Source organism: Piliocolobus tephrosceles, chromosome 14, assembly GCF_002776525.5.
Source record: "Piliocolobus tephrosceles isolate RC106 chromosome 14, ASM277652v3, whole genome shotgun sequence".
In the NCBI taxonomy this organism is placed as follows: domain Eukaryota; kingdom Metazoa; phylum Chordata; class Mammalia; order Primates; family Cercopithecidae; genus Piliocolobus; species Piliocolobus tephrosceles.
Window position 1 is genome coordinate 107786467 of NC_045447.1, and position 22664 is coordinate 107809130.

Genomic DNA, 22664 nt, shown 5'->3' on the forward strand with positions numbered 1-22664 from the left:
CTGAGTTAGTGAGACCTGGCCTGCCATGCTTATATTCTGGGATTACAAAATACTCCATGCTCCTCTTACATATTTCCCACTCTAGTCCCAGAATTAGCTGTTTCTCCAAGGAGCCTTGGTTTCTTTTATTTGAGAATGGCATTTGAAACCAAGATGTCATGCTAGATGTGCTTATTGCTGTTGAGTTTCTAGGGTGTCATTTCTTTTAGGCTCTTTCAGCTGATAGAGTGAGGAAACACATGTATATAATACACATTTGTAAGTATTTCCATTTGTGACCATCTATATCTATATGAAGTTAAAAATGAGTTTATAACGATGTGTCCAACTCTACTTCATGATTACATGGATCATTCTTGCTTCCTTCTCTTGTTTATTTGTAACCTTCCACTCCAGCAGTGAGAAACCTGGCTTCCACCATCTGCCATCCAGTTTATTTAATTGGTCAATCACAGTATACATGGTTTCAGAATTGTTAACCTTTATTTCTATGGGGTAAACTTTCAACTATAGCGTAACAGTTGTTTAAGTTACAGAAATGCCAGGTGGTAGATCTAGGTCCTGTTTCTTGCCACATGGAAAGCCAGTCACTGAGCTGAGTATTGCCAGAGAAAAAGCCTTTTTTTTTTTTTTTTTTTTTTGAGACAGAGTTTCGTTCGTTGCCCAGGCTGGAGTGCAATGGTGCAATCTCGGCTCACTGCAGCTTCTGCCTCCCAGGTTCATGCTATTCTCCTGCCTCAGCCTCCCAAGTAGCTGGGATTACAGGTGTTTGCTACCACGCCTGGGTAATTTTGTATTTTTAGTAGAGGCGGGGGTTTCCCCATGTTGGCCAGGCTAGTCTCAAACTCCTGACCTCAGGTGATCCGCCCATCTAGGCCTCCCAAAGTTCAGGGATTACAGGTGTGAGCCACCACGCCCAGTCAGAGAATAATTTTGCCTTTTTATTTAGGTGTTACCTGCTGAAGAGAATGGGAGATCAGTTTCGAATCTGTCTCCTCGACCAACCAAAACTGGGGAGTTTATGTACCCAAAAAAGGAGTGTAACTATGTGTGAGGAAAATAGCAATTAGGGAAAGGATAAGGAAGCAGTCTCGACCTATGAGGGGAAAGAGGTGTCTGGGGTCTCATTGTCGAAAATCGTCATTTGGTGAGTTTCAGTCTGTTGCCTGAGGGTCCCTTTCCTGAGTAAAGAACTCACAGGAGACAAATACAAGTTTTAGGTTTTAAAACTGAAAGAGTGAGTTTCTATGTTTATTCAAAGACCTGTAAATATAATTTCTGTGGGGAAATTGAGCCAGTTTCATTTATGCGCAGCTTTTTTGCCTCTGGTCTTTAAAAAAAAAAAAAAAAGAAAACAACTAATATGTTTGTTGCCTATGGTAAAATTCCAGCTTCCAAGTGAAAAAAAAAAAAGACTCCACTATTTCCCAGAGTTGCTTGGATCACTGCCTTTCCCCATACCCCTCTAGTGAAGGTTGTTTCATGTGTTTGTACTACAATTAGATTCTTTTGCTACATTCTGCATTCCTTCCTGGGATTCCCCACCTCTGAAATGTTTTCTAAAAGTTACCATGTACTGAGGCTCACTCTTGTTCTCTGAAGTTCTGCTGGTTTTGAAAAATGTGTGGTGCCGTTTACCTATCATTAAAATATCATACAGAACAATTTTACTACCTGAAAGTGTCCTGTGCTTCATCCATTTAACCCTACCCTCCAACTCCAGCTACCACTGATCTGGTACTATCTATAGTTTTGCTTTTTCCAGAATGTCCTTCAAATGGTATCTTACACTTTGTAGCCTTTCAGACTTGCTTCTTTCATTTATGCATTTCAGGTCCATCCTTCTCACAATTTCATTTTAATTTGCATTTTAAAATGACAGTGACACATAATGAACATCTTTTCTACCTTTTTTTTTTTGAGATGGAGTTTCGCTCTTTCATGTGGGGTCAACTACAATAGAAAAGAGGACCCTCAAACACAGGCTGATTTTTTTGTTGTTGTTTTTGAGACAGAATCTTGCTCTGTCACCCAGGCTGGAGTGCAGTGGCATGATCTTGGCTCACTGCAACCTCCGCCTTCCAGGTTTCAAGCGATTCTCCTGCCTCAGCCTCCTGAATAGCTGGGATTACAGGCACCAACCACCATGTACAGCAAATTTTTTTGTATTTTTAGTAGAGATGGGGCTTCACTGTGTTGGCAAGACTGGTCTCGAACTCCTGACCTCAGGTGATCCACCCGCCTTGGCCTCCCGAAGTCCTGGGATTACAGGTGTGAGCCACTGTGCCTGGCAGTGAACGTCTTTTTATAGGCATATTTGCCATCTGTGTATCATCTATGAGGAGACTGTTGCGATCCTGTTACCCCTCCCCCTTTTTCTTGTTTATGATTGGGATTTATTACCTCATTTAACAAGAAATCTGATGGAAAGACAGTTCCAGGAGTGGTCCTTGATTTTGAGTCAAGGACCAGATTCTTTCCATCTTCAGTGTGTTGATTTGTCTGGCTCTCATGGTCTCAAGGTGGCTGCCATAGTTGTGTTACAGGAAAGGGGTCCCAATCCTGACCCCAAGAGAGGATTCCTGGATAGACCTCGCACAAGAAAGAATTCAGGACAAGTCCCTAAAGTGAAAGCAAGTTTATTAGGAAAGTAGAGGAATAAAAGAATGACTACTCCATAGACAGAGCAGCCCTGAGGGCTGCTGGTTGCCCATTTTTATGGCTTTTTCTTGATTGTATGCTAAACAAAGGGTGGATTATTCATGCCTCTCCTTTTTAGACCTATAGGGCAACTTCCTGATGTTGCCATGGCATTTGTAAACTGTCATGGCACTGGTGGGAGTATAGCAGTGAGGATGACCAGAGGTCACTCTTGTTTCTGTCTTGTTTTTGGTGGGTGTTAGCCAGCTTCTTTACTGCAACCTGCTTTATCAGCAAGGTCTTTATGACCTGTATCTTGTGCTCCTATCTTCATCCTGTGAGTTAGAATTCCTTAACCATCTGGGAATACAGCCCAGTAGGTTTCAGTCTCATTTACCCAGCTCCTATTCAAGATGGAGTTGCTCTGGTTCACACGCCTCTGACAGTTCTAGGCTTCACATACAGTTAAAGTATTCCAGAGGCAGAAAAAGAATCTCTCCTTTCTTTTTTCTCTATTGTATTTTAAAAATTGAGATATATATTCACGTACGATATAGTTCATCATTTTAAAAGTATACAGTTCAGTTTTTTTTATATATAGTCACAGTGTTGTAGAACTATCACTGTCTAATTCTAGAACATTTTCATCTCCCCCAAAAGAGTCTGTATCTCTATCCATTAACTGTCACTCTCCGTCTCTCTCTTTTCTCAGATCATTTGCCCATTTTTAAATGCGGTTGTTGTGGTATTAGTGACTTGTAAGAGTGCTTTTGTGTTCTTGGTTGAAGTTCTTTATCAGATAAGATTGTTGCAGATACTCTCTTCCAATCTGTGGCTTATCTTTTCTTTCACTTACCAGTGTCTTTTGCAGAGCAGAGGTTTTTAATTTTAGTGAAGTCCAGTATATCAACTTTTTCTTGCATGCGGCATGACTTTAATCTTATGTCTACAGACTCATGTTGAAACCATGTGACCAAGGTCACTTATATTTTCACCTGATAATCCTGTAGAAGCTAATAGTTCTGCATTTTATTTTTAGTTCCATGATGTATTTTGAGTTACTTATTTTTATTTTAGAATATATACATAACATAGTTTTTAAAGTTTCAGTTCAGTAGCATTAAGTACATTCACATTGTTGTGTACTCATTACCACTATCTGTCTCTAGAATTTTTTCATCATCCCAAACTGAACTCTGTGCCCATTAAGCAGTAACTCTCTAGCCCCTGGTAGTCACTATTCTACTTACTGTCTATGAATTTAATTACTGTAGGTACCTCATATAGGTGAAATTATGCCACACTTGATTTTTTGTGACTGGCTCCTCTCCTCTCCTCTCCTCTCCTCTCCTCTCTTTTCTTTCTTTTCTTTCCCCTCCCTCCCTCCCTTCCTTCCTCCCTCCCTTCCTCTCTTCCTCCCTGCCTGCCTTCCTTTTTTGCAATGGCACATTCTTGGCTCTATGCAACCTCCACTTCCCGGGTTCAAGCGATTCTTTTGCCTCAGCCTCCTGAGTAGCTGGGATTACAGGCGCCCGCCACCACGCCTGGCTAATTTTTTTGTATTTTGGTAGAGACGGGGTTGCACCATGTTGGCCAGGCTGGTCTCGAACTCCTGACCTCAGGTGATCCACCCACCTTGACCTCCCAAAATGCTGGAATTGCAGGCGTGAGCCACTGTGCCCGGCCATGACTGGCTTATTTCACTTACTACAGTGTCCTTAAGGTTCATCCATGTTGTGACAGTCAGTTTCCTTTTTTTTTTTTTTTGGAAGTTGAATGATATTCCATTGTATACATTACCATATTTTGTGTAAACATTCATAAGTTGAACACTTGGGTTGCTTCTACGCTTTGGCTATTGTGAAGAATTCTGCTGTGAATATGGGTGTATAAAAATCTGTTCAGGTCCCTGCTATTGTTTCTTTTGAGTATATACCCAAAAGTGGAATTGCTGGGTCATGAAGTAATTCTATTTTTAATTTTGTGAGTACCTGCCAAACTTTTTCCATAGGGGCTGCACTATTTTACATTCCTACCAACAGTATGCAAGGCTTCTAATTTCTTCACATCCTTGCCAGCATTTATTTTCTTATTTAAGAAAAAAAATCACAGCTGCTGTAGTCTGAATGTGTCTCCCAAAATTCATATGTTGGGAACTTAATTTCCAATGCAGGAGTATTGGGAGATGGCGCCTGTTGGGAAGGATTTATGTCATGAGGGCTACACCATTATCAATGGAATAATGCTGCTATTAAAAAGGGCTTGTGGGAGAGGGCTCACCCTCTTTTGCCCTTCCACCTTCTGCTTTGTGAGGATGCTGTAAGAATGTCCACCCCAGATGCTAACACCTTGTTTTGGACTTCCCTGCCTCCAAAACTGTGAGAAAATAAATTTTGATTCTTTATAAACTGCCCAGTCTCAAGTATCCTGTTACAGCAGCACGAAACAGATTAAGACAGTAGCCATCCTAATGAGTATGTGGTGATATCTCATTATGGTTTTGATTTGCATTCCCCTAATCATTAGTGATGTGTATCTTTTTTCTTTCTTTCTTTTTTTTCGGGGGTGGACAGAGTTTTGCTGTGTCTCTTAGGCAGGAGTGCAGTGGTGCAGTCTCGGCTCACTGCAACCTCTGCCTCACGGGTTCAAGCACTTCTCCTGCTTCAGCCTCCAGAGTAGTTAGGAACACAGGCATGCGCCACCATGCCTGGCTAATTTTTGTATTTTTATTAGAGACAGGGTTTCACCATGTTGGCCAAGCTAGTTTCAAACTCCTGATCTCAAGTGATCTGTCTGCTTCGGCCTCTCAAAGTGCTGGGATTACATACGTACTATGTACATGAGCCCCTGCGCCTGGCCTATGTGTATCTTTTCATGTGCTTCTTGACCATTTGTGTATCTGTTTTAGAGAGGTCTATTCAATTTCCTTGCCTGTTTTTAATTGGGTTGTTATTTTGTCTGTGAGTTGAAAACGTTATTTATATATTCTAGGTATTAATCTCTTACCAGATACGTGATTTGCATGTATTTTCTGCCATTCTGTAGGTTGCCTTTTCACTGTCTTGATAGTATCCTTTGATATACGAAGGTTTTTCATTTTGATGAAGTTTGATTTATGTGTCTTTTGTTGGCTGTTCTTTTGGTGCCATATCCAAGAAGTCATTGTCAAATCCAGTACCATGAAGCTTTCCTCCATGTTTTCTTCTAAGAGTTTCATAGGTTTTGCTTTTATGTTTAGATTTTTGGTCCATTTTGAGTTAACTTTTTTATGTGGTTTAGGGTAGCGATCCAACTTCATTCGTTTTAATGTGGATATCCAGTTTTTCCACACCATTTGCTGAGAGACTGTCCTTCCTTTCTCATTAAATGGTCTTGGTACCCTTGTTGCGTATCATTTGTTACATATACGTATTTACTTCTGGGCTTTTTATTTCCAAGCTTTTAATTTATTTTTTGCCATGTTGCCCAGGCTGGACTTGAACTCCTGGGCGCAAGTGATTCTCTTGTCTGAGCTTCCTCAGTAGGTAGAAATACAGGGACATACTGCCAGGCCCGCTTGGGCTTTTTTAAATTTTATTTTGTTTTGAGACAGAGTCTTGATCTGTTGCCCAGGCTGGAGTGCAGTGGTGCAATCTTGGCTCACTGCAAGCTCCGCCTCCCAGATTCATGCCATTCTCCTGCCTCAGCCTCCCGAGTAGCTGGGACTACAGGGGCTCGCCACCATGCCCAGCTAATTTTTTGCATTTTCAGTAGAGACGGCATTTCACCATGTTGGTCTGGCTGGTCTCGATCTCCTGACCTCGTGATATGTCCACCTTGGCCTCCCAAAGTGTTGGGATTACAGGCGTGAGCCACTGCACCCATCCCCGCTTGGGCTTTTAATTCCGTTGGTCTGTATGTCTGTTTTTATGCCAGAACCACACTGTTTTGATTGCCATATGTTTATAGTAAGTTCTGAATTCAGAAAGTGTGAGGTAACTTTTTTTCTTTTTCAAGATTATTTTGGCTATTGGGGGTCCCTGAAGATTCTATATAAATTTTAGGATGGAGTTTTCTATTCTTGCAAAAAAAAAAAAAATCATTGGGATTTTGATAGGACTGGCATTGAATCTACAGATCACTTTTGGTAACAATGATACCCTAACTATATTAAGTCTTTAAATCCATGAACATGGGATGTCTTTATGTTTATTTATACCTTCTTTAATTTCTTTCAGCAGCGTCTTAAAGTTTTAAGCGTAGAAATCATTCACTTTCCTGGTTAAATTTATTCCTAAGTAACTTATTCTTTATGATGCTATTGCAACTTGAATTTTTTTTTTTTTTTTTTTTTTGAGGCTGGGTGTCACTCTTGCCCAGGCTGTAGTGCAGTGGGGTGATCATAGCTCACTGCAACCTTGAACTCCCAGTTTCAAGTGATCCTCCCACCTCAGCCTCCTGAGTTGCTGGGACCACAGATGTGCGCCAGCACGTCTAGCTAAGTTTTTTGATGATTTTATTTTTTTGAGACACAGTTTCACTCTTGTTGCCCAGGCTGGAGAGCGATGGTGTGATCTCGGCTTACCACAACCTCTGCCTCCTGGCTTCAAGCGATTCTCCTACCTCAGACTCCCATGTAGCTGGGATTACAGGCACGCACCACTACGCCCAGCTAATTTTGTATTTTTAGTAGCGACAGGGTTTCACCATGTTGGTCAGGCTGGCCTCGAACTCCCAACCTCACGTGATCTGCCTGCCTCGGCTTCCCAAAATGCTGGGATTACAGGCGTGAGCCACCATGCCCAGCTGTTTTTTGATTATTGGTAGAGACAAGGTCTCACTGTGTAGCCTGGGAGGGCCTCAAATTCCTGAGCTCAAGCTGTCTTCCTGCCTTGGTCTCCCAAAATGTTAGGATTACAGGTGTGAGCCACTGCACTCAGCCCAATTTGAATTTTTTAAGTTTCATTTTAAAATTGGTAATCTTTAGTGTATAGAAATGCAGCTGATTTTTAATGTTGATTTTTGTATCCTGTAACTTTGTTAAATTCATGTATTATTTGTAACAGGTTTTTTGTGTGTGGAATTTTTAGGGTCTTCTACTTACAAGATCTTGTCATCTGTGAACAGAGATAATTTTACTTCTTCATTTCCAGTTTGGATGCCGTTTCTTTCTTTTTCTTGCCATATTACTCTGGCTAGAATTTCTAGTGCTGTATTATACTCAATAGAAGTGGTGAAAGTGGGCATCCTTGTCTTGTTTCTGATCTTAGAGGAAAAGTTTCCAGCCTTTCCCCATTGAATATGATGTGAAGTGTGGGTTTTTCATATTTGGCCTTTATTATTTGAGACAATTTTATTCTTTTCTTAGTTTTCTAAGTGTTTTTATTATGAAAGTCTGTTGAATTTTGTCAGATGCTTTTACTTCGTCAGTTAAGATGAGTTATGTGGGTTTTTCCTCTGTATTTTAATGTGATGTATTACATTGATTGGTTTTCATAGGTGAACTGTTATTACATTCTTAGAATAAGTCCTTGGTTATGGTGTATAACCATAATAAACTGCTTAATAAACTGTTGGATTTGCTTTGCTAATATTTTGTTGAGGATTTTTGCATCAGTGTGCATAAGGAAATTGGTCTGTAGTTTTTTCTTTTTTCTTTTTTTTTGAGATGGAGTCTTGCTCTCTTACCCAGGCTGGAGTGCAGGGGCGTGATCTCAGCTCACTGCAACCTCCGCCTCCCAGGTTCAAGCAATTTTCTTGCCTCAGTCTCCTGAGTAGCTGGGATTACAGGCACACACTACCACGCCTGGCTAATTTTTGTATTCTTAGTAGAGGTGTGGTTTCACCGTGTTGGCCAGGCTGGTGTCGAACTCTTGACCTTGTGATCCACCTGCCTTGGCCTTCCAAAGTGCTGGGATTACAGGTGTGAGCCACTGTGCCTGGCCCTATAGTTTTCTTGTAGTGTCTTTGTCCAGCTTTTTTAGAGTATGGCAGTACTCCCTGATCTGTGATTTTGCTTTCTGTGGTTTTGCTTTCCTTGGTTTCAGTTACCCGAAGTGGGCTGAGGTTTGATAATCCTAAATGGAAAATTCCAGAAATAAAAATTCGTAAGTTTTAAGTTGCACATCACATTCTGAGTAGTGTGATGAAATATTGTGCCATCTTGCTCCATCCTTTCGTCCAGCATTTACACTGTATATGCTGCTCATCTGTTAGTCAGTTAGCCATCAGTTATCGGATGGACTGCAGTATCACAGTGCTTGTGTTCAAGTAGCCCTTATTTTATTTAATAATGACCAAAAGCACGTGAGGACTGTGCCTAATTAAAAATTAAACTTAATCGTAGATATATGTAGGAAAAAACAGTATATATAGATGGTCCCAAATTTGATGGTTGAACTTAGATTTTTCACCTTTACCTTGATGCAAAAGCAGTATGCGTTCAGTATGCACCTCTACTTATGATTGTGTTGTCTGGATAAGCCCATCATAGGTTGAATATATCATAAGTCTAAAGCGTCAACTTAGTATATTTTCAACTTATAGTCGGTTTATTGAGACGTAACCCCTTTGTAAGTGGAGGAACAGCTGTATAGGATTTGGTACTTTTCAAGGCATTCACTAGGGTTCTTGGAATGTGTCTCCCTTGGATAAGGGGGCGCAACTACTGTAATACTGGCTTCAGAGAGTGAGTTAGAAAGTGCTCCTTCCTCTTCACATCTTAGGAAGAGGTTTAATTCTTTAACTCTTTGCTGGAATTCTGGGAGGTTTTTGATTACTGATTCTGTCTCCTTACTGGTTATAGGTCTGTTTTTATTTTCTGTTTATTCATGATTCATGTTTAGTAGGTTATGTGTTCCTAGGAGTTTGTCAATTTTATTTCATTTATCCAATTTGTTTGCTAATTGTCTATAAGACTACCTTATAATCCTTGCTATTTCTGTAAGGTTGACCATTGTTATCTTCTCTTTCATTTCTGGTATTAGTAATTCAGGTCTCCTCTTTTCTTGGTTTGTCCATTAGTTTGATATTTTCATTAAATCAATTTTTGATTTTTTTGTTGATTTTTCTTTTCCCTTTCCTTTTTCCGTTTTTTTGTTTTGTTTGGTTTGGTTTTGTTTTTTTGAGACGGAGTCTCGCTCTGTTGCCCAGGCTGGATTGCAGTGGCTCAATCTCTGCTCACTGCATGCTCCGCCGCCTCCTGGGTTCAAGCGATTGTCCTGCCTCAGCCTCCCGAGTAGCTGGGACTACAGGTGTCTGCCACTATGCCTGGCTAATTTTTGTTTTATTTTTTATTTTTAGTAGAGATGGGATTTCACCATGTTAGCCAGGATGGTCTCGATCTCCTGACCTGTTGATCCTCCTGCCTCAGCCTCCCAAAGTGCTGGGATTACAGGCCACTGCACCTGGCCTCCTTTTTTTCTTTCTTTCTTTCTTTTTTAGGCAAGGTTTCACTCCCTTATCCCAGACTGGAGTACAGTGGTATGATCATGGCTCATTGCAGCCTCAACTTCTCGGACTCAGGCGATTCTTCCACTGCAGCCTCCCAAATAGCTGGGACTATAGGTGTGTGTGCCACCATGCTTGGGTAAACTTTCTTTTTTTTTTTTTTGTATTTTTAGTAGAGACAGGATTTCACCATGTTACCCAAGCTGGTCTTTAACTCCTGGGTTCAAGTGTTCTGCCTGCCTTGACCTCGCAAAATGCTAGGCTCACACTGCACCCGACCTCATTTTGTTGATTTTTCTGTATTGCTTTTCTATTCTGTATCACGTTTGTATCTGCTCTGATCTTACTTTTCTTGCTTTGAGTTTAGCTTGCTCTTTTCTAGTTTCTTAGGGTGGAAAGTTAAATTATTGATTTGTTATCTTTTATAACCACATATCTACGGCTGCACATTCCTGTTAAGCGCTGCTTTAAGCTGCATTCAACTGGTGTGTCGTGTTTTCATTTTTGTTCAAATGAAAAGTTTTGTTACATTCCTTGTGATTTATCTATTATTTAGGAGTATGTTTTAATATTTTAATATTCATGAATATTCCAAATTTTCTTATGTTAATGTCTAATTTCATTCTGTGTGGTCAAGAACATAGTTTGTATAAATTATATAAATTAACTCCTTTTAAATTCATTCAGACTTGTTTTACAGTTTTCTCATGTGCACATGAGAATTTATATCTTGTTGGGAAGAGTGTTCAATAAATGTCTGTTGGGTTTAGTGTACAGTGTTACCGAAGTCTTCTATTTCTCGCTGATCTTCTAATTGTTCTATCAGTTACTGAAAATGGGTATTGAAGTCTCTAGCTATTGTTGATTTGTGTGTTCGTGCTTTTTATTTTTAGAGAGTATTGATGCTGGTAGGTGAGGATGATGACTTTTTTTCCTAAACGAGACTGGCGTCTCACTTTGTGGCCTAGGCTAGAGTGCAGTGGTGCAGTCATAGCTCATTGCAGCCTTAAACTCCTGAGCTCCAGCGATCCTCCTGCCTCAGCCTCCTGAGGAGGTGTTACTACAGACACATGTCAACATGCCTGGTTAATTTTTAAATTTTTTGGAGAGATCGAGTTTCACTATGTTGTCTGTACTGCTGTTGAACTTCTAGCCTCAAGTAAATCTCCCACCTGCCACCCGAGCCTCACAAAGTGCTAGGATTACTGGCATGAGCTACTGCACTGGGCCTGTTTTTTTTTCCTCCCCCCTAAGAGATGGGATTCTTGCTGTGTTGCCCAGGCTGGACTTGAACTCCTAGGCTCATGTGATCCTTCCAAGTAGCTGGGACTACAGGTGCACACCACCACTCCTGGCTGAGAATGATAATTTGATGTTGCATTGTATAAATCTTTTTAATATTGATTCTAAAGGGGTCCTATAAATCAATATGAAAGATTAAGGTCACCAATAAAAAACTGACAGAAGATGAATAAGCAATTCACAGAAAAAGAAATGCAAATTCCTAATCATAGGAAAGAAGCTCAACCTCATTGGGAGTAAGGAAAATACAAAATAAAATTAGATAACCATTAAAAAAATCAAATTAGGAAAAATTTAAAAATTATTATTATTTGAGATGGAGTCTCACTCTGTCCCCCAGGCTGGAGTGCAGTGATATGATCTCGGCTCACCGCAGCCTCCGCCTCCTGGGTTCCAGTGATTCTCCTGCCTCAGCCTCCTGAGCAGCTAGGATTACAGTTGCTCGCCGTCACACCCGGCTAATTTTTATATTTTTAGTAGAGATGGGGTTTCGCCATGTTGGCTAGGCTGGTCCCGAACTGCCTGCCTTGCCCTCCCAAAGTGCTGGGATTACAGGCATGAGCCACCGCACCTGGCAAAAAATTTAAAAATTATTATGTAGTCTTAGGATATGGCGGGACAGGTATTCCCCCAAAAATTGTTAATGAGACTGTAAGTTGTTCTTTTTTAAAATTGTTAATGACACTGTAGAGTGCAATGGCATGATCTTGGCTCACTGCAACCTCCTCCTTCCAGGTTCAAGCCATTTTCCTGCCTCAGCCTCCCTAGTAGCTGGGACTACAGGCACCTGCCACCATGCCCTGCTAGTTTTTGCATTTCTAGTAGAGACGGGGTTTCACCTTGATGGCCAGGCTTGACATGAACTCCTGACCTCAAGTGATTGGTCTGCCTCAGCCTCCCAAAGTGCTGTGATTATAGGTGTGAGCCACTTCCCCTGGCCCAGAGTTACTTTTTGCTGTTACAGTGTTTTAGCTTTGTGCATATGGCATCTCATAGTTTAGGAATAAAGAGAATTGTTGCTTCAAAGGATAAATATGTAATTTGTCTAGATGTTGCCGCGTTTTCTTCCATAGTGGTGTACCATATTTAGTTCCTATTTGCAGTTTTTGTTTCTTTTCAATTGCATCATCAGTAGAAGTTTATAAACGTTTGAATTTTTAATGTCTGATACTGAGAAGTTGTGTTTGAATTTAGCTTAATTTTGTATTTTTTTTACTACAAATGAGGCTACAAATGATTTCTTCAGTGAACTGATTCGTATTTCTTGCCAATCTTTTTATTGGGCTGTTAGTCTTTTGCTTAACATTTTTAGAAGCTTTTTATATGTTAGAGATATTAGTTGATTAGGTGACATAAGATAAAGTATTTTTTTGATTTACAATTAGTGAAACTTTTAAATTATAATTGGATTCTAAATTAAAATGTGTATATTCTTTGACCCTGCAACTTCACTTCTAGAAATTTATCCTAGAATGCTAATAAAAGGATATTAATAGTCCCAGCATTTCACCCTTATGTGCATGGCCAAGGGAATTGGAAACATGTTCATACAAAAACTTCTACATCCATGTTTATAGCAGCATTATTCATAATAGCCAAAGATGGAAACAGCCTGAGTGTCTATGAACTGATGAATGGATAAACAAAATGCAGTATATTGATGCAGCAGAATATTATTTAGCTATAAAATTGAATGAAATACTGACACATGCTACAACATGGATGAACCTTGAAAAAATGCTGATTGGAAGAAGCTAGACACAAAAGGCTACATGTGTGATTCCATTTATGAATTCTGTTTATGTATAATCCCAGAATAGGCAAATCCATAGAGACAGAAAGTAGATTAGTGGTTCTGAGGGGGAGTAGGGGGAGAAGGAAATAAATAATGTCTCCTAATGGGTGTAGGGCTTCTTTTGGGGTGTGATAAACATGTTCTGGAGTTAGATAGTGGTGATGGTTGTACAACCTTTTGAATATTCTAAAAACCACTGACTTGTGCACTTGAAAATGGTGAATTTTATGAGATATGACATATATGTTTAAAATAAAATGTATAACCTCAATCTAATCATGAGAGAATATTAGATTAATTCAAATTGAGGGACGCTATGTAAAATTATTGGTGAAGAGTATACTAGTATTCCTTGAAAGTATCAAGATCATGGAAGTAAAAAAATAAAAGTCTTGGGAACTGACTTAGATTGGAAGAGCCTAAAGAAATGTGAGAACTAAATGTGGTGTTAAATGTTTGATTAGTTTCTGAACCAGAAAAAGAAAATGGGAAAAATGGCAAAATTCAAATAAGGTATGTAGATTAAAGTTTTGTAGCAATGTTAATTTCCTGTTTTAGATAATTATACCATGGTTATAGAAGATTGTAACATTTGGGGAAGCTGGGTGAAGGGGATATACAGGAACTCTTGGTTTTTGCAACTTTTCTGTAGGTTTAATATTATCTCAAAATTTAAAAAATTAATTGCAGCAGTTTTAAATAAGTGAAAATTCCATGTACTCTTATCAATATTGGAATGGTTAAAATTATGGCACATTCATACAGTGAGATGCTGAGTAGTTAGCTATTAAAAAGAGTGTGGGCCAGGTATGGGGGCTCATGCCTGTAATCCCAGCACTTTGCAGTAAGCTGAGATTACACCACTGCACTCCGGCCTGGGCAACAAAACAAGACTTCATCTCAGGGAAAAAAAAAAAAGCTAAATAAGAAACAACACTGGCCGGGCACGGTGGCTCAAGCCTGTAATCCCAGCACTTTGGGAGGCCGAGACGGGCGGATCACGAGGTCAGAAGATCAAGACTATCCTGGCTAACACGGTGAAACCCCGTCTCTACTAAAAAATACAAAAAACTAGCCGGGCGAGGTGGCGGGCGCCTGTAGTCCCAGCTACTTGGGAGGCTGAGGCAGGAGAATGGCGTAAACCCAGGAGGCGGAGCTTGCAGTGAGCTGAGATTGCGCCACTGCCTGGGCGACAGAGCGAGACTCTGTCTCAAAAAAAAAAAGAAAAGAAACAACACTAATACTTAATGGCTTAAAACAATAAGCATTTATTGCAATTCTTTGGGTTAGTGGTGTGAGTGAAACTCAGCAAGAGTTCTTCACTGATTTCTCTCGGTGTGTCTCATGCTTCTGTAGTCACCTGTAGGCTTGATTATAATTGGGTCGTCTAAGATGGCCTTGCTTCTTCTATGTCTGACAGTTGGTGATGGCTGTTAACTGGTTTGTCTGTGAGGCCTTGATAGGGAGAGTTTCTTATGCTGTCATACTCCTGTGGCAGGAAGAGCTTTCTCCTTGTGGTAGTCTTGAAGATCTTTGGCAATCTAGGTTCAGAAATCCATGTTTTCACTTCACCTGACTGTTGGTTACAGGAAGTTGTCAAACCAGCTTTGATCTAGGGACGTGGAGAAATAGACTGAACCTTTTGATGGAATTGGCAGCAAAGTCATATTGTGAAAATGTGTGTGTACAGGGATGAGAGCAATTTGTAGCTCTTTGTTTTTGCAGTTTTCCATAGGAGTGATGGAATAAGATTTGTATTTTTTAAAAGTTCACTCTGAGTGTCATGTCACCACAAGTTTGGAGGGGACAGGGAAAACGAGTCAAGGCAAGATTAACAGGTCATTGCAGTAATCTGTGGGAGAGATGATAAATAAGAACGTGCACAGACATTGCACACTTTTCATCCTCTGCTTCTAAACATCTCTGGAATTGGGATATCTCAGGATATTCCATACTGATTTAAAGTGGTCCGAGCTGTCCCTCAGGCCTTTGAGCATGTGATACCCATACCCATCTCTCTTATTATGTAGATAAAGAAACTTCAGCCCTAGAGAAGTTGCTAAGGAACACATAATTTGCAAGGGACAGAGCAGTCAGATCCTGGAACCTCAGTCTCTTGAAGACCCAGTTGATTTTCTACTAAAGCTCCAGTGATTTGCATTGATGGGACAGATCAAAAGTCTATAATCTTTTTCTCTTTTCTTTCTTTTTTTTTTTTTCGAGATAGAGTCTTGCTGTGTTGTCCAGGTTGGAGTGCAGTGGTGGGATTTCAGCTCACTGCAACTTCCGGCACCTGGGTTCAAGCAATTCTCCTGTCTCAGCCTCCCAAGTAACTGGCACCAAGTAGCCCGCCACCATGCCTGGCTAATTTTTGTATTTTTTAGTAGAGGTGGGGTTTCACTATGTTGACCATGCTGGTCTTGAACTCCCGACATTGTGATCTGCCCGCCTCAGCCCCCCAGAGTGCTGGGATTACAGGCTTCAGCCTGTGCTATAATCTTAGCACCTTCCCTTATTAGGGGGAAGTGAAGGCATCAGGGATAACACCAAATGAAGTTTTATTTTAAATGACTGAGGCAGGCCCTAACTTTATTTTACACATTTTTTCTGTACCATTTAAAGATAATAAATTTCTTATGTTTCTTTGCTAATTTTCATAATAACTTTATTTTTTAGCTACAAGGCTTTGGCCGACCAAGTGTGTACCATGCTGCTATTGTCATCTTCCTTGAATTCTTTGCGTGGGGCCTGTTGACAACTCCAATGTTGACTGTAAGTATTGCTGAACTGGGTTTTTGTTTTGTAAGAGAAAGAGGTAAGTTCTTAGGCATGTATCACTGTGTATGTCTAGATACGTGTTTGGGAGTAGCTCTTGATAGTGATTTAAAACAGCTTGTTTCTTCCCCCCCCCCCCATTGTGGTTTCTGAACCACATGTAACACAAGCACCTCTTTAAATATTCCTAGGTAGCACTGCACTCCTATTGAACCAGACTTGGAGGTGCTGTTACACAAATGAACTGTATATGTTTAGGAAGATCTTTAAGATGCTTTAAAGCAGCAATTCCCAGCCTTTTTAGTTCCAGGGACTGGTTTCGTGGAAGACAGTTTTTCCACAGAAGTGGGTTGGTTGGGGGAGGGTTTCAGGGTGAATCTGTTCCACCTCAGATCATCAGACATTAGATTCTCATAATGAGCGCAACTTAGGTCCCTCACATGCATAGTTCAGAGTAGGGTTCGCACCCCTGTAAGAATCTAATGCCGCTGCTGATCTGACAAGAGGCAGAGCTCAGGTGGTAATGCTCACTCACCTGCTGCTCTGTGTGACTGGGTTCATAACAGGCCACCGACTCATCGGGTCCTGTCCTACAGGAAATTGCAAGGCATTGTTGAAGTCTGTAACTTCTTTATGGGGATGTTAATGGTCTTTGATTTAAGAACATAGTAAATAGCAGATTGGTGAGTACTTTGTAACAATGAGTAATAATTGTAGGAATGGCTAAATTTCAGTTTTTCGTAGCTTATCAATAGCCATTTTCTTCAGAGGTGGTATTGAATATCTTAGCAAGAACTTGTATGTTTGATCTATGATGTGGTTAGAAGGAAGGGAGATGCCAAAGAAAAGATGACGGGGCAGATCTTAGGTGGCTTACAACTATTTAATGCTTAATTTTAATAAAGTATTTTAAATTGGAGTTAAGTTTCAGTTGTTTTAATTATTCTTTAAAAATTATTGATGGGCTGGGGACAGTAGCGTATGCCTTTAGGCCCAGCTATTTAGCAGGCTGAGGTAGGAGGGTTGCTTGAGCTCAGGAGTTCAAATCTAGCCTGGGCAACATAGCAAGACCCCATCTCTAAAAAAACAAAATTAAAAAAGTAAAACATTGGAGCTCAACTCTTCCTAATCATCATTTTGCCTTACTGAAGAATCCCTCTGGGTACAGATAATCTTTTTTCTTAAATAAGGTTTAGACAGCAGAGAACTTTAGAGGGTGGCTGTTAGCCCGTTAGCCTTACATAAGACTTTGCTATGAACCTTTTAAAGTTTTTAATTCTTCTGGCACATTTCAAATGCAGTTTGAGGACTGATGCGGTGGCTCATGCCTGTAATCCTAGCACTTTGGAAGGCCAAGGCTGGCGGATCACCTGAGGTTGGGAGTTCAAGACCAGCCTGACCAACATGGAGAAACCCCGTCTCTACTAAAAATACAAAATTGCCAGGCATGGTGGTGCATGCCTGTAATCCCAGCTACTCAGGCGTCTGAGGCAGGAGAATTGCTTGAACCCGGAAGGCGGAGGTTGCGGTGAGCTGAGATGGTGCCATTGCACTCCACCTGGACAAAAAGAGCAAAACTCCATCTCAAAAAAAAAAAAATACAGTTTGATTAATTAAAATTATAATTTGGGTGGAACAGAGGACTTAAACATTGCCTGCTTCCTTAATCCTTCTTTTTTTCTTATTGCAGTTTTTCCTTCATAGTAGGAAACCTATAGTAGGTTATTTGTTATTAGTTAATGAGGATAATTAGTCCCATTTTGAGTTTCATGAGATTCTAATTTTCCTCACTGTTTGCGTAGTGCTGCCTGGGATATAGTTGGTGCTTAATAAATATATTCCTTGAACAAATACATGTGTTTGTTCAGGACACATTTTTAGTATGAATATAGACAAACCAGATCACTCTTTTTTTTCCATTTAAAAAAATTATGGTAAAATACACATAACAAACTTACAGTTTTCACTGTTTTGAAGGATACAGCTCAGTAGTATTAGATACATTTCATAATGTTGGGTATCTGTCACCACCATCCATCTCTAAAACTCATTTCATGTTTTAAAAATGGGTTGCTTGAGTGTGTTCCAGTCTCTTATATGCATGTATATAGTCTAGAGTCAACCGATTTGGGGAGAGCTTTGCAAGCCTCTTGTGGCTGTCTCACCTCCTACAATACCTGTTGTATCTATCCCTGGCCTAGTCCACTAGTCTGCCACCAGTCTTCCATGTTTGCCCTGTTAACTTGACAACACTCCAAATCCAATGAGTCCTCTCAGGCAGCAGCATGCCATATTTAAACTAACATACCCCACACAGCTGGGGTTGGGGGAGGGGCAGGAGTCTGGTAGCAGCTCAAAACTAAAACTACCGTTACTGCCTGAAGTTCAGGAACTTAATAAATAAATGCTCCCAGTTTGTTTTATGCCTTTGGTTGAATTCCAGAGCATGGAAATAGGTTCATATAGCTGTATTGAAAGATAATTTGTTAATGTTTTTATACTGTCATGTCAAATGTGAGAAGTCTGACAATTTTTTCTTTCTTGTAGATGTTGGGTTTGTAATACATTAAAAAACAAATTCAAGGCCAGGTGCAATGTCTCACGCCTGTAATCTCAGCACTTTGGGAGGCTGAGGTGGGCGGATCACGAAGTCAAGGAGTTGGAGATTGGCCTGGCCAACATGGTGAATCCCTGTCTCTACTAAAGATACAAAAGGTAGCCAGGCATGGTGGCATGCACCTGTAGTCCCAGCTGCTCGGGAGGCTAAGGCAGGAGACGCGCTTCAACCCGGGAGGTGGAGATTGTGGTGAGCCGAGATCACACCACTGCACTCCAGCCTGGGCAAGAGAGTGAGACTCCTTCTCAAAAAATTAAAATTAAAATAAAAAAAATAAGAAAGAAAGAAATTCAAACCATTAGAGGGTTCCTATAATATTTCTGAGTAATATAATTAGAAAAACCACTGGATTAGCTAGTATCTCAGTACTTTATGCACTTTTCAATTTCTGTACTTCCCTGATTGTCCTAAAAACCAGAAAATAGGAAAGATGTTCTCCTACCCTTGCAATATAAAATTATAGGATTTTGAGCTGTGTTAGGAGTTTGAACTGAGGAAAATATGATTCTATAGAATGATATATTTTCCTAAATTTTCCTCATGGCTAAAATAGGAACCAGATACCTTTTTGTGTAAGCTTTTAATTGAAGTATAATGTGTACAGAAAGATGTACAAATTATAAATACACAGCTTGATGAATTTTTTTATACAGTAAGTACACTTACATATCCAGCACTATACCACACTCTCAGAAACAATCCTAACTAATTTCTGTCCTTGACACATTTCTAATATGACAGTTTGGCCTTTGTGTTTGTGTGTTTAATATTATATAAGTGGAATCATACAATGTATACTCTTTGTTGTCTGGCTTTTTTGGCTGAGTACGTTTATGAGATTAATCCATGTTGTATGTAGCAACATTTCATTGTTGTAGAGTGTGTTATATAACCACATATGATTTTCTGTTATCTTGGGCGGGAAAGGATTAACTCAGCAGGCCCGAGTTGCTCAAATCTTTCATGTTCCCAAGAGGACCATTTTCTGTGACTGGTCCTTGACAGGCCAGAATTGAGCTCTTAGAATATTCTGCATTTTGTGTGATTGAATCTTTGAACTTCACTGTTCCAGTTTGTGCAAACAGCATTATTTATGATGAACACCTCCTTTCCTTCTCATGAACTAGAGCTTTGGTAACTGGTCATTCATTGTGTGCTTTCAAGATCACCCGCCAAGAAAAACCCTGAACTCCTAGGCTTTTGTGAGCTTCCATAGTAGACAACACTTCACATAATGTTGTTACAGTTTCTCTTTTTCTTTTTCTTTTCTTTTTTTTTCCCCCAAGACAGAGCCTGGCTGTCTTGCCCAGGCTGGAGTGCAGTTGCGCTATCTCGGCTCACAGCAGCTCCGCCTCCTGGGTTCAGGTGATTCCCCTGCCTCAGCCTCCCAAGTCCTGGCTAGTTTTTGTATTTTTAGTAGAGATGGGGTTTCGTCATGTTGGCCAGACTGGTCTCAAACTCCTGGCCTCAAGTGATTCACCCACTTCGGACTCCCAAAGTGCTGGGATTATAGGCTTGAGCCACTGTGCCTGGCCATTGTTAGTTTATTGCTGGAGGAATTAAATGCTTTATGTGTGACTCCACTGGGAGAGGACTCTTAGAAGCATGCACCTGGTTTCCTCCAGACTTTGCCTGATGTCCCTTTTCCCTTTGCTGATTTTGCTTTGTGTCCTTTTGCTGTAATAAACTGTAAGTATAACAGTTTCAGAGTTCTGGAATCCTCTTAGCAAATTGCTGAACTTAGAGATGGTCCTGGAGTCTGTTGACACAAATCCATTTGGGTGTTGGACATTTGGGTTTCTAGTTTTTGCCGATTACATATATTGCTGTTGTAATATTTCTTGTATATATCTTTTGGTGAACATATATACATGTTTCTTGGAGTATATATCTGGGAGTAAAATTGCATGGTTGTATTCAACGTCACTATGTAGTGCTAAAAGTTTTCCAGAGTGGGTGAACAATTTACTCTTCAGCCAGGCAGACTCCATATCTTCACGGGCAATTTGAATTTCATTCTGGTGGGTACATTGTGGTCTTAATTTGCATATTCCTAATGACCAGTGAAGTTAACTCCCTTTATATATAACATATATCTATTGGCCATGTGACTATCTTTTTGTTAAGTGTCAGTTCAAGTGACATCAGTTTTTAAAAAATTGGGTTGTATGCCTTTTTCTTATTTGTAGGAGTTCTTTATATATTCTGGGTACAATTTTTTTTCATGTGTACATTTGTCTCTATACACACATATATACTTATTGTTGATATCTTTTCCTTATTCTTGGATTGCCTTTCTTCCTTTTTTTTTTTTGAAATGGAATCTTGTTCTGTTGCCTAGGCTGGAGTGCAGTGGTATGATATCGGTTCACTGCAACCTCCACCTCCCGCGTTCAAGCAGTTCTCCTGCCTCAGCCTCCCAAGTAGCTTGGAATACAGGCGTGTGCCACCATGCCCGGCTAATTTTTGTATTTTTAGTAGAAGTGGGGTTTTACCATGTTGGGCATGCTGATCTTGAACTCCTGACTTCAAGTGATCCGCCCGCCTTGACTTCCCAAAGTGCTGCTGGGATTACAGATGTGAGCCAGAATGCCCAGCCTGGGATTGCCTTTCTGCTCTCTTAATGCCTTTGGATGACACTAATTTTAATTGAATTTAAGTTTTTATGTCGTTCAATTTATTTTTCCTTATGGTTAGTGCTTTTAAAAAGTCCTGTTTAAGAAAACTTTTTCTACCACAAGCCTTTATTGGTTTACTGTTCTCATGTAGTCCTATCATCTAAAAAGATCATTATGTTTGGTATGGGGTCAGTATTCACGTTGGTTGCAAAAGAATATATGGTTGAACCAGCATCATTTATTGAAAAAATTCTTCTTTCCCCACTGTACTGTGTCACCTTTGTCATAAATGAGACAACCGTCCACATATGGGTTTGTTTCTAATTCTTTTAGTATTCTTTTGAGCTGTGTGTGTATGTATATATATATGTGTGTGTGTGTGTATATATATATGTGTATATATATATATATATATATTTTTTGAAACGGAGTCTTGCTCTGTCGCCCAGGCTGGAGTGCAGTGGTGCAGTCTTGGCTCACTGGAGGCATTTTTTTTTTATTTTTATTTTTTGGGCAATGGAGTCTTACTCTTATCACCCAGGCTGGAGTGCAGTGGTGCGATCTTGGCTCACTGCAACCTCCGTCTTCCGGGTTCAAGTGATTCTCCTGCTTCAGCCTCCTGAGTAGCTGGAATTACAGGCAGGCGTGCACCACCATGCCTGGCTAATTTTTATATTTTTAGTAGAGACCAGGTTTCACCATGTTGGCCAGGCTGGTCTTGAACTCCTGACCTCAGGTGATCTGCCTGCCTCAGTCTCCCAGAGTGCTGGGATTGCAGGTGTGAGCCACTGTGCACAGCCATAGTATCTTGTATAAATTCCTTAGTGTGGTTCATTTTCCTAAAGATTGCCTTGGTCTAAGGCTTTTTTATGTCTCTCTATATTTTATAATCAGCTCTTCAATATCCACAAAATAATTTGCCAAGAATTTTGATTATGATTGCATTGACTATAGATTGATTGTAGAAGAATGGACATATTGTTGTCTTCTTTTTTTGTTTTTCTTTTTTATTAATTCTTTGGTTGAGAGTCTCACTCTGTCGCCCAGGCTGGGGTGCAGTCGTGTGATCTCGGCTCACTGCAACCTCTGCCTCCAGGGTTCAAGTGATTCTCCTGCCCCAACCTCTTGAGTAGCTGGGACTACAGGCGTGTGCCACCACACCCGGCTAATTTTTTTTAGTAGATACGGGGTTTCAGCGAGGCTGGTCTTGAACTCCTGGTCTCGAGTATGTTGTGGAGAAATATTTTGAGACTATCCAGATACCTTGTTCGTTTTCTGTTGGCCTACTAATTTTAGTATCCATAAATGTTTGTCTGCAACAGTTTTTACTGTGGTATTTGTCGAATGACGTCTGTTTCCCTATTTTGTTCAAGATCAGCCTCGGTGAAACCCCATCTCTACTAAATTAGCCAGGCATGGTGGCGCACTCCTGTAATCCTAGCTACTCAGGAGACTGAGGCAGGAGAATCGCTTGAACCCGGGAGGTGAG

At 40.3% G+C, this 22664-nt stretch overlaps 1 protein-coding gene across 1 annotated transcript in view; it reads left to right on the top strand.

Moving 5' to 3' along the window:
- MFSD14B (major facilitator superfamily domain containing 14B) overlaps nt 1–22664 on the top strand; it is a 76965-nt gene that overhangs the window by 20687 nt on the left and 33614 nt on the right. Inside the window, exon 2 of the mRNA XM_023187778.3 lies at nt 15842–15937. Within this exon, the coding sequence (XP_023043546.2) occupies nt 15842–15937 (96 nt within the window). The remainder of the gene's footprint in view (nt 1–15841; nt 15938–22664) is intronic.